General features: G+C 46.0%; 1 protein-coding gene across 1 annotated transcript in view; it reads left to right on the top strand.

The window, feature by feature from the left end:
* The window catches only part of LOC112218246 (kelch domain-containing protein 8A-like), a 59794-nt gene extending 48317 nt beyond the window's left edge, over nucleotides 1-11477 (top strand). The window contains exon 8 of the mRNA XM_042296403.1: nucleotides 10894-11477. Within this exon, the coding sequence (XP_042152337.1) occupies nucleotides 10894-10947 (54 nt within the window). The 3' untranslated portion in view covers nucleotides 10948-11477. The remainder of the gene's footprint in view (nucleotides 1-10893) is intronic.
* Nucleotides 11478-12532: the final 1055 nt, after the last annotated feature.

Here is a 12532-nt window from a genome sequence, read left to right as displayed (position 1 = left end):
GTGATAGTGAAAAGGACAGATGTGAGTGTGGGGAAACAAATCCTCTTCCGTGATAGTGAAAAGGACAGATGTTATGTGGGGAAACAAATCCTCTTCCGTGATAGTGAAAAGGACAGATGTGTAGTGTGGGGAAGCGAATCCTCTTCCGTGATAGTGAAAAGGACAGATGTGTAGTGTGGGAAGCGAATCCTCTTCCGTGATAGTGAAAAGGACAGATGTGTAGTGTGGGGAAGCGAATCCTCTTCCGTGATAGTGAAAAGGACAGATGTGTAGTGTGGGGAAACAAATCCTCTTCCGTGATAGTGAAAAGGACAGATGTTGTGTGGGGAAGCGAATCCTCTTCCGTGATAGTGAAAAGGACAGATGTGTAGTGTGGGGAAGCGAATCCTCTTCCGTGATAGTGAAAAGGACAGATGTGTAGTGTGGGGAAACAAATCCTCTTCCGTGATAGTGAAAAGGACAGATGTTATGTGGGGAAGCGAATCCTCTTCCGTGATAGTGAAAAGGACAGATGTGTAGTGTGGGGAAGCGAATCCTCTTCCGTGATAGTGAAAAGGACAGATGTGTAGTGTGGGGAAGCGAATCCTCTTCCGTGATAGTGAAAAGGACAGATGTGTAGTGTGGGGAAACAAATCCTCTTCCGTGATAGTGAAAAGGACAGATGTCATGTGGGGAAGCAAATCCTCTTCCGTGATAGTGAAAAGGACAGATGTTATGTGGGGAAGCGAATCCTCTTCCGTGATAGTGAAAAGGACAGATGTGTAGTGTGGGGAAGCGAATCCTCTTCCGTGATAGTGAAAAGGACAGATGTGTAGTGTGGGGAAGCAAATCCTCTTCCGTGATAGTGAAAAGGACAGATGTGTAGTGTGGGGAAACAAATCCTCTTCCGTGATAGTGAAAAGGACAGATGTTATGTGGGGAAGCGAATCCTCTTCCGTGATAGTGAAAAGGACAGATGTGTAGTGTGGGGAAGCGAATCCTCTTCCGTGATAGTGAAAAGGACAGATGTGTAGTGTGGGGAAGCGAATCCTCTTCCGTGATAGTGAAAAGGACAGATGTGTAGTGTGGGGAAGCGAATCCTCTTCCGTGATAGTGAAAAGGACAGATGTCTGGTGTGGGGAAACAAATCCTCTTCCGTGATAGTGAAAAGGACAGATGTTATGTGGGGAAGCGAATCCTCTTCCGTGATAGTGAAAAGGACAGATGTGTAGTGTGGGGAAGCGAATCCTCTTCCGTGATAGTGAAAAGGACAGATGTGTAGTGTGGGGAAACAAATCCTCTTCCGTGATAGTGAAAAGGACAGATGTTATGTGGGGAAGCGAATCCTCTTCCGTGATAGTGAAAAGGACAGATGTGTAGTGTGGGGAAGTGAATCCTCTTCCGTGATAGTGAAAAGGACAGATGTGTAGTGTGGGGAAGCGAATCCTCTTCCGTGATAGTGAAAAGGACAGATGTGTAGTGTGGGGAAACAAATCCTCTTCCGTGATAGTGAAAAGGACAGATGTCATGTGGGGAAGCGAATCCTCTTCCGTGATAGTGAAAAGGACAGATGTGTAGTGTGGGGAAGCGAATCCTCTTCCGTGATAGTGAAAAGGACAGATGTGTAGTGTGGGGAAACAAATCCTCTTCCGTGATAGTGAAAAGGACAGATGTCATGTGGGGAAGCGAATCCTCTTCCGTGATAGTGAAAAGGACAGATGTGTAGTGTGGGGAAGCGAATCCTCTTCCGTGATAGTGAAAAGGACAGATGTGTAGTGTGGGGAAGCGAATCCTCTTCCGTGATAGTGAAAAGGACAGATGTGTAGTGTGGGGAAACAAATCCTCTTCCGTGATAGTGAAAAGGACAGATGTCATGTGGGGAAGCGAATCCTCTTCCGTGATAGTGAAAAGGACAGATGTGTAGTGTGGGGAAGCGAATCCTCTTCCGTGATAGTGAAAAGGACAGATGTGTAGTGTGGGGAAGCGAATCCTCTTCCGTGATAGTGAAAAGGACAGATGTGTAGTGTGGGGAAGCGAATCCTCTTCCGTGATAGTGAAAAGGACAGATGTCTGGTGTGGGGAAACAAATCCTCTTCCGTGATAGTGAAAAGGACAGATGTTATGTGGGGAAGCGAATCCTCTTCCGTGATAGTGAAAAGGACAGATGTGTAGTGTGGGGAAGCGAATCCTCTTCCGTGATAGTGAAAAGGACAGATGTGTAGTGTGGGGAAACAAATCCTCTTCCGTGATAGTGAAAAGGACAGATGTCATGTGGGGAAGCGAATCCTCTTCCGTGATAGTGAAAAGGACAGATGTGTAGTGTGGGAAGCGAATCCTCTTCCGTGATAGTGAAAAGGACAGATGTGTAGTGTGGGGAAACAAATCCTCTTCCGTGATAGTGAAAAGGACAGATGTTATGTGGGGAAGCGAATCCTCTTCCGTGATAGTGAAAAGGACAGATGTGTAGTGTGGGGAAGCGAATCCTCTTCCGTGATAGTGAAAAGGACAGATGTGTAGTGTGGGGAAGCGAATCCTCTTCCGTGATAGTGAAAAGGACAGATGTGTAGTGTGGGGAAACAAATCCTCTTCCGTGATAGTGAAAAGGACAGATGTCATGTGGGGAAGCGAATCCTCTTCCGTGATAGTGAAAAGGACAGATGTGTAGTGTGGGGAAGTGAATCCTCTTCCGTGATAGTGAAAAGGACAGATGTGTAGTGTGGGGAAGCGAATCCTCTTCCGTGATAGTGAAAAGGACAGATGTGTAGTGTGGGGAAGCGAATCCTCTTCCGTGATAGTGAAAAGGACAGATGTCTGGTGTGGGGAAACAAATCCTCTTCCGTGATAGTGAAAAGGACAGATGTTATGTGGGGAAGCGAATCCTCTTCCGTGATAGTGAAAAGGACAGATGTGTAGTGTGGGGAAGCGAATCCTCTTCCGTGATAGTGAAAAGGACAGATGTGTAGTGTGGGGAAACAAATCCTCTTCCGTGATAGTGAAAAGGACAGATGTCATGTGGGGAAGCGAATCCTCTTCCGTGATAGTGAAAAGGACAGATGTTATGTGGGGAAGCGAATCCTCTTCCGTGATAGTGAAAAGGACAGATGTGTAGTGTGGGGAAGCGAATCCTCTTCCGTGATAGTGAAAAGGACAGATGTGTAGTGTGGGGAAGCGAATCCTCTTCCGTGATAGTGAAAAGGACAGATGTGTAGTGTGGGGAAACAAATCCTCTTCCGTGATAGTGAAAAGGACAGATGTTATGTGGGGAAGCGAATCCTCTTCCGTGATAGTGAAAAGGACAGATGTGTAGTGTGGGGAAGCGAATCCTCTTCCGTGATAGTGAAAAGGACAGATGTGTAGTGTGGGGAAGCGAATCCTCTTCCGTGATAGTGAAAAGGACAGATGTGTAGTGTGGGGAAGCGAATCCTCTTCCGTGATAGTGAAAAGGACAGATGTCTGGTGTGGGGAAACAAATCCTCTTCCGTGATAGTGAAAAGGACAGATGTTATGTGGGGAAGCGAATCCTCTTCCGTGATAGTGAAAAGGACAGATGTGTAGTGGGGAAGCGAATCCTCTTCCGTGATAGTGAAAAGGACAGACGTGTAGTGTGGGGAAACAAATCCTCTTCCGTGATAGTGAAAAGGACAGATGTTATGTGGGGAAGCGAATCCTCTTCCGTGATAGTGAAAAGGACAGATGTGTAGTGTGGGGAAGTGAATCCTCTTCCGTGATAGTGAAAAGGACAGATGTGTAGTGTGGGGAAGCGAATCCTCTTCCGTGATAGTGAAAAGGACAGATGTGTAGTGTGGGGAAACAAATCCTCTTCCGTGATAGTGAAAAGGACAGATGTCATGTGGGGAAGCGAATCCTCTTCCGTGATAGTGAAAAGGACAGATGTGTAGTGTGGGGAAGCGAATCCTCTTCCGTGATAGTGAAAAGGACAGATGTGTAGTGTGGGGAAGCGAATCCTCTTCCGTGATAGTGAAAAGGACAGATGTGTAGTGTGGGGAAGCGAATCCTCTTCCGTGATAGTGAAAAGGACAGATGTCTGGTGTGGGGAAACAAATCCTCTTCCGTGATAGTGAAAAGGACAGATGTTATGTGGGGAAGCGAATCCTCTTCCGTGATAGTGAAAAGGACAGATGTGTAGTGTGGGGAAGCGAATCCTCTTCCGTGATAGTGAAAAGGACAGATGTGTAGTGTGGGGAAACAAATCCTCTTCCGTGATAGTGAAAAGGACAGATGTCATGTGGGGAAGCGAATCCTCTTCCGTGATAGTGAAAAGGACAGATGTGTAGTGTGGGGAAGCGAATCCTCTTCCGTGATAGTGAAAAGGACAGATGTGTAGTGTGGGGAAGCGAATCCTCTTCCGTGATAGTGAAAAGGACAGATGTGTAGTGTGGGGAAACAAATCCTCTTCCGTGATAGTGAAAAGGACAGATGTCATGTGGGGAAGCGAATCCTATTCCGTGATAGTGAAAAGGACAGATGTGTAGTGTGGGGAAGCGAATCCTCTTCCGTGATAGTGAAAAGGACAGATGTGTAGTGTGGGGAAGCGAATCCTCTTCCGTGATAGTGAAAAGGACAGATGTGTAGTGTGGGGAAGCGAATCCTCTTCCGTGATAGTGAAAAGGACAGATAGGTAGTGTGGGGAAACAAATCCTCTTCCGTGATAGTGAAAAGGACAGATGTTATGTGGGGAAGCGAATCCTCTTCCGTGATAGTGAAAAGGACAGATGTGTAGTGTGGGGAAGCGAATCCTCTTCCGTGATAGTGAAAAGGACAGATGTGTAGTGTGGGGAAGCGAATCCTCTTCCGTGATAGTGAAAAGGACAGATGTGTAGTGTGGGGAAGCGAATCCTCTTCCGTGATAGTGAAAAGGACAGATGTCTGGTGTGGGGAAACAAATCCTCTTCCGTGATAGTGAAAAGGACAGATGTCATGTGGGGAAGCGAATCCTCTTCCGTGATAGTGAAAAGGACAGATGTGTAGTGTGGGGAAGCGAATCCTCTTCCGTGATAGTGAAAAGGACAGATGTGTAGTGTGGGGAAGCGAATCCTCTTCCGTGATAGTGAAAAGGACATATGTGTAGTGTGGGGAAGCGAATCCTCTTCCGTGATAGTGAAAAGGACAGATGTGTAGTGTGGGGAAACAAATCCTCTTCCGTGATAGTGAAAAGGACAGATGTTATGTGGGGAAGCGAATCCTCTTCCGTGATAGTGAAAAGGACAGATGTGTAGTGTGGGGAAGCGAATCCTCTTCCGTGATAGTGAAAAGGACAGATGTGTAGTGTGGGGAAGCGAATCCTCTTCCGTGATAGTGAAAAGGACAGATGTGTAGTGTGGGGAAGCGAATCCTCTTCCGTGATAGTGAAAAGGACAGATGTCTGGTGTGGGGAAACAAATCCTCTTCCGTGATAGTGAAAAGGACAGATGTTATGTGGGGAAGCGAATCCTCTTCCGTGATAGTGAAAAGGACAGATGTGTAGTGTGGGGAAGCGAATCCTCTTCCGTGATGGTGAAAAGGACAGATGTGTAGTGTGGGGAAACAAATCCTCTTCCGTGATAGTGAAAAGGACAGATGTCATGTGGGGAAGCGAATCCTCTTCCGTGATAGTGAAAAGGACAGATGTGTAGTGTGGGGAAGCGAATCCTCTTCCGTGATAGTGAAAAGGACAGATGTGTAGTGTGGGGAAGCGAATCCTCTTCCGTGATAGTGAAAAGGACAGATGTGTAGTGTGGGGAAACAAATCCTCTTCCGTGATAGTGAAAAGGACAGATGTGTAGTGTGGGGAAGCGAATCCTCTTCCGTGATAGTGAAAAGGACAGATGTTATGTGGGGAAGCGAATCCTCTTCCGTGATAGTGAAAAGGACAGATGTGTAGTGTGGGGAAGCGAATCCTCTTCCGTGATAGTGAAAAGGACAGATGTGTAGTGTGGGGAAGCGAATCCTCTTCCGTGATAGTGAAAAGGACAGATGTGTAGTGTGGGGAAACAAATCCTCTTCCGTGATAGTGAAAAGGACAGATGTTATGTGGGGAAGCGAATCCTCTTCCGTGATAGTGAAAAGGACAGATGTGTAGTGTGGGGAAGCGAATCCTCTTCCGTGATAGTGAAAAGGACAGATGTGTAGTGTGGGGAAGCGAATCCTCTTCCGTGATAGTGAAAAGGACAGATGTGTAGTGTGGGGAAGCGAATCCTCTTCCGTGATAGTGAAAAGGACAGATGTCTGGTGTGGGGAAACAAATCCTCTTCCGTGATAGTGAAAAGGACAGATGTTATGTGGGGAAGCGAATCCTCTTCCGTGATAGTGAAAAGGACAGATGTGTAGTGTGGGGAAGCGAATCCTCTTCCGTGATAGTGAAAAGGACAGATGTGTAGTGTGGGGAAACAAATCCTCTTCCGTGATAGTGAAAAGGACAGATGTTATGTGGGGAAGCGAATCCTCTTCCGTGATAGTGAAAAGGACAGATGTGTAGTGTGGGGAAGTGAATCCTCTTCCGTGATAGTGAAAAGGACAGATGTAGTGTGGGGAAGCGAATCCTCTTCCGTGATAGTGAAAAGGACAGATGTGTAGTGTGGGGAAACAAATCCTCTTCCGTGATAGTGAAAAGGACAGATGTCATGTGGGGAAGCGAATCCTCTTCCGTGATAGTGAAAAGGACAGATGTGTAGTGTGGGGAAGCGAATCCTCTTCCGTGATAGTGAAAAGGACAGATGTGTAGTGTGGGGAAGCGAATCCTCTTCCGTGATAGTGAAAAGGACTGATGTGTAGTGTGGGGAAGCGAATCCTCTTCCGTGATAGTGAAAAGGACAGATGTCTGGTGTGGGGAAACAAATCCTCTTCCGTGATAGTGAAAAGGACAGATGTTATGTGGGGAAGCGAATCCTCTTCCGTGATAGTGAAAAGGACAGATGTGTAGTGTGGGGAAGCGAATCCTCTTCCGTGATAGTGAAAAGGACAGATGTGTAGTGTGGGGAAGCGAATCCTCTTCCGTGATAGTGAAAAGGACAGATGTGTAGTGTGGGGAAACAAATCCTCTTCCGTGATAGTGAAAAGGACAGATGTCATGTGGGGAAGCGAATCCTCTTCCGTGATAGTGAAAAGGACAGATGTGTAGTGTGGGGAAGCGAATCCTCTTCCGTGATAGTGAAAAGGACAGATGTGTAGTGTGGGGAAGCGAATCCTCTTCCGTGATAGTGAAAAGGACAGATGTGTAGTGTGGGGAAACAAATCCTCTTCCGTGATAGTGAAAAGGACAGATGTCATGTGGGGAAGCGAATCCTATTCCGTGATAGTGAAAAGGACAGATGTGTAGTGTGGGGAAGCGAATCCTCTTCCGTGATAGTGAAAAGGACAGATGTGTAGTGTGGGGAAGCGAATCCTCTTCCGTGATAGTGAAAAGGACAGATGTGTAGTGTGGGGAAGCGAATCCTCTTCCGTGATAGTGAAAAGGACAGATGTGTAGTGTGGGGAAACAAATCCTCTTCCGTGATAGTGAAAAGGACAGATGTTATGTGGGGAAGCGAATCCTCTTCCGTGATAGTGAAAAGGACAGATGTGTAGTGTGGGGAAGCGAATCCTCTTCCGTGATAGTGAAAAGGACAGATGTGTAGTGTGGGGAAGCGAATCCTCTTCCGTGATAGTGAAAAGGACAGATGTCTGGTGTGGGGAAACAAATCCTCTTCCGTGATAGTGAAAAGGACAGATGTCATGTGGGGAAGCGAATCCTCTTCCGTGATAGTGAAAAGGACAGATGTGTAGTGTGGGGAAGCGAATCCTCTTCCGTGATAGTGAAAAGGACAGATGTGTAGTGTGGGGAAGCGAATCCTCTTCCGTGATAGTGAAAAGGACATATGTGTAGTGTGGGGAAGCGAATCCTCTTCCGTGATAGTGAAAAGGACAGATGTGTAGTGTGGGGAAACAAATCCTCTTCCGTGATAGTGAAAAGGACAGATGTTATGTGGGGAAGCGAATCCTCTTCCGTGATAGTGAAAAGGACAGATGTGTAGTGTGGGGAAGCGAATCCTCTTCCGTGATAGTGAAAAGGACAGATGTGTAGTGTGGGGAAGCGAATCCTCTTCCGTGATAGTGAAAAGGACAGATGTGTAGTGTGGGGAAGCGAATCCTCTTCCGTGATAGTGAAAAGGACAGATGTCTGGTGTGGGGAAACAAATCCTCTTCCGTGATAGTGAAAAGGACAGATGTTATGTGGGGAAGCGAATCCTCTTCCGTGATAGTGAAAAGGACAGATGTGTAGTGTGGGGAAGCGAATCCTCTTCCGTGATAGTGAAAAGGACAGATGTGTAGTGTGGGAAACAAATCCTCTTCCGTGATAGTGAAAAGGACAGATGTCATGTGGGGAAGCGAATCCTCTTCCGTGATAGTGAAAAGGACAGATGTGTAGTGTGGGGAAGCGAATCCTCTTCCGTGATAGTGAAAAGGACAGATGTGTAGTGTGGGGAAGCGAATCCTCTTCCGTGATAGTGAAAAGGACAGATGTCTGGTGTGGGGAAACAAATCCTCTTCCGTGATAGTGAAAAGGACAGATGTTATGTGGGGAAGCGAATCCTCTTCCGTGATAGTGAAAAGGACAGATGTGTAGTGTGGGGAAGCGAATCCTCTTCCGTGATAGTGAAAAGGACAGATGTCATGTGGGGAAGCGAATCCTCTTCCGTGATAGTGAAAAGGACAGATGTGTAGTGTGGGGAAGCGAATCCTCTTCCGTGATAGTGAAAAGGACAGATGTGTAGTGTGGGGAAGCGAATCCTCTTCCGTGATAGTGAAAAGGACAGATGTGTAGTGTGGGGAAACAAATCCTCTTCCGTGATAGTGAAAAGGACAGATGTCATGTGGGGAAGCGAATCCTATTCCGTGATAGTGAAAAGGACAGATGTGTAGTGTGGGGAAGCGAATCCTCTTCCGTGATAGTGAAAAGGACAGATGTGTAGTGTGGGGAAGCGAATCCTCTTCCGTGATAGTGAAAAGGACAGATGTGTAGTGTGGGGAAGCGAATCCTCTTCCGTGATAGTGAAAAGGACAGATGTGTAGTGTGGGGAAACAAATCCTCTTCCGTGATAGTGAAAAGGACAGATGTTATGTGGGGAAGCGAATCCTCTTCCGTGATAGTGAAAAGGACAGATGTGTAGTGTGGGGAAGCGAATCCTCTTCCGTGATAGTGAAAAGGACAGATGTGTAGTGTGGGGAAGCGAATCCTCTTCCGTGATAGTGAAAAGGACAGATGTGTAGTGTGGGGAAGCGAATCCTCTTCCGTGATAGTGAAAAGGACAGATGTCTGGTGTGGGGAAACAAATCCTCTTCCGTGATAGTGAAAAGGACAGATGTCATGTGGGGAAGCGAATCCTCTTCCGTGATAGTGAAAAGGACAGATGTGTAGTGTGGGGAAGCGAATCCTCTTCCGTGATAGTGAAAAGGACAGATGTGTAGTGTGGGGAAGCGAATCCTCTTCCGTGATAGTGAAAAGGACATATGTGTAGTGTGGGGAAGCGAATCCTCTTCCGTGATAGTGAAAAGGACAGATGTGTAGTGTGGGGAAACAAATCCTCTTCCGTGATAGTGAAAAGGACAGATGTTATGTGGGGAAGCGAATCCTCTTCCGTGATAGTGAAAAGGACAGATGTGTAGTGTGGGGAAGCGAATCCTCTTCCGTGATAGTGAAAAGGACAGATGTGTAGTGTGGGGAAGCGAATCCTCTTCCGTGATAGTGAAAAGGACAGATGTGTAGTGTGGGGAAGCGAATCCTCTTCCGTGATAGTGAAAAGGACAGATGTCTGGTGTGGGGAAACAAATCCTCTTCCGTGATAGTGAAAAGGACAGATGTTATGTGGGGAAGCGAATCCTCTTCCGTGATAGTGAAAAGGACAGATGTGTAGTGTGGGGAAGCGAATCCTCTTCCGTGATAGTGAAAAGGACAGATGTGTAGTGTGGGGAAACAAATCCTCTTCCGTGATAGTGAAAAGGACAGATGTCATGTGGGGAAGCGAATCCTCTTCCGTGATAGTGAAAAGGACAGATGTGTAGTGTGGGGAAGCGAATCCTCTTCCGTGATAGTGAAAAGGACAGATGTGTAGTGTGGGGAAGCGAATCCTCTTCCGTGATAGTGAAAAGGACAGATGTGTAGTGTGGGGAAACAAATCCTCTTCCGTGATAGTGAAAAGGACAGATGTGTAGTGTGGGGAAGCGAATCCTCTTCCGTGATAGTGAAAAGGACAGATGTTATGTGGGGAAGCGAATCCTCTTCCGTGATAGTGAAAAGGACAGATGTGTAGTGTGGGGAAACAAATCCTCTTCCGTGATAGTGAAAAGGACAGATGTTATGTGGGGAAGCGAATCCTCTTCCGTGATAGTGAAAAGGACAGATGTGTAGTGTGGGGAAGCGAATCCTCTTCCGTGATAGTGAAAAGGACAGATGTGTAGTGTGGGGAAACGGCTTATTTCACCTGATCTGTCCAACGTATGACCTCAAAAATGTAAATAAAACACTATAAAGAGATTATATAACGTGTCATTACATACCTATTTGAAGGTTTGTGTCGAATTTGAATCTGGTTTTTAGGGCGCCTTCAAAGTTATTTTCAGAAGTAAACAGTGAGAGTCATGATGGCTTGCAAGTGATGAAGCAAAAAATGACTAGATATCCGCCGTACCTTGTCCCTGTCCCTTTTCTTGTTTTTAATCTGAGAGAGAAGTGCTACCCATGGTGGAGAGAGGCTGTACGACACAGAATGAGTTGCATTGTGCTCGCTGTGCTTCACGTCATGACACGGTCACAATTTAACGTACAGCGTCAGAGGGGTCTGTTTTTTCAACTTTCCTCCGCAGATTTGTACGGAATGGGGTTAGTCACCGTTACACACACTTGTTTTTTTGACTGTCTTGTCTCTGTCTGTCTATAAGGTCCCTAGTTCAGCCCATGAGATCCTGTACGTAAAAGAGGAGGAGTGTCTGTAGGCTCAAGGACATGCCCCTTACATGATGATTGACAGCAGGATGACAGCAAGAAGATTCATGGAACATTCTATTCAAGATCAGTGGCTCCAGTGCTTTCAGAACGGCTGTTGGTCTTGGACAAGTGCAATATTTTCCAAAGATCTACAGCAGAATAGTAAGGAAGGGGAAGTCATGCCACAAACACAGAACATTGCTCTCTGCTGGGTTGTCTATACACACTCAAACAAACACAGATTAGATCCCACACACAGAATTGATCCCAATAATAATCATACTGACTCACAGCATCCAAATATACTCTACACAGACGAGGAGCTGGCTTTCTCTGTAAATAAGTTATATATACGAGTTTTAGTAATGAGAAGATTCCTCTGCACTGTGTGTGTGATATCCCTTTAGGGCAAGGCTCGCCAACCCTGGTCCTGGAGATCTACCATCCTATAGGTTCACAACCTACAGGACAGTAGCTCTCCAGGAACAAGGTTGGTGTGAACCTACAGGACGGTAGATCTCCAGGAACAGGGTTGGTGTGAACCTACAGGACGGTAGATCTCCAGGAACAGGGTTGGTGTGAACCTACAGGACAGTAGCTCTCCAGGAACAAGGTTGGTGTGAACCTACAGGACGGTAGCTCTCCAGGAACAAGGTTGGTGTGAACCTACAGGACGGTAGCTCTCCAGGAACAAGGTTGGTGTGAACCTACAGGACGGTAGCTCTCCAGGAACAAGGTTGGTGTGAACCTACAGGACGGTAGCTCTCCAGGAACAGGGTTGGTGTGAACCTACAGGACGGTAGCTCTCCAGGAACAGGGTTGGTGTGAACCTACAGGACGGTAGATCTCCAGGAACAGGGTTGGTGTGAACCTACAGGACAGTAGCTCTCCAGGAACAAGGTTGGTGTGAACCTACAGGACGGTAGCTCTCCAGGAACAGGGTTGGTGTGAACCTACAGGACGGTAGCTCTCCAGGAACAAGGTTGGTGTGAACCTACAGGACGGTAGCTCTCCAGGAACAGGGTTGGAGAACCCTGCTTTAGAATTATCTTAGAAAGCTTAGAAAGGTCTTCAATATTTTTTTACTTTTACATATATTGTTGTAGACTTACTGATTGCCTTGCATTAAATGTTTTCGACAGGAAATATAGATGATATCTTAACAGTAAGTAAAGGCTAAAGTAAGGTAAAACAGTTTGTCAACAGTTTGTTTTGTTACTTAGAGTTCTGTATATATATATATATATATATATATATATATGTTGTATAGGAAATGTGTGCAGTTTGTCAACAGTTTGTTTTGGTACTTAGAGTTCTGTATATATATATATATATATATATATATATATATATATATATATATATATATGTTGTATAGGAAATGTGTGCAGTTTGTCAACAGTTTGCAGTTCATACTGTAGATGCAAATGACCTCATGTCAGTGTCCACCCATTTCTAGGGCCTAAAGTACAGTCAACTCCTGACGTACAGTATGCAGTTGCTTGGACTGGCATGAATACAAGCACTGTTTCCAGCTCCACTTAACTGGAGCATGCAGATATCCTGAGCCGATCCAAATCATGTATCTGAAAA

This window comes from Oncorhynchus tshawytscha, linkage group LG02, assembly GCF_018296145.1.
Source record: "Oncorhynchus tshawytscha isolate Ot180627B linkage group LG02, Otsh_v2.0, whole genome shotgun sequence".
In the NCBI taxonomy this organism is placed as follows: Eukaryota; Metazoa; Chordata; class Actinopteri; order Salmoniformes; family Salmonidae; genus Oncorhynchus; species Oncorhynchus tshawytscha.
Note: the sequence above shows the minus strand (reverse complement) of the source record. Positions and strands in the feature narration are given on the sequence as shown.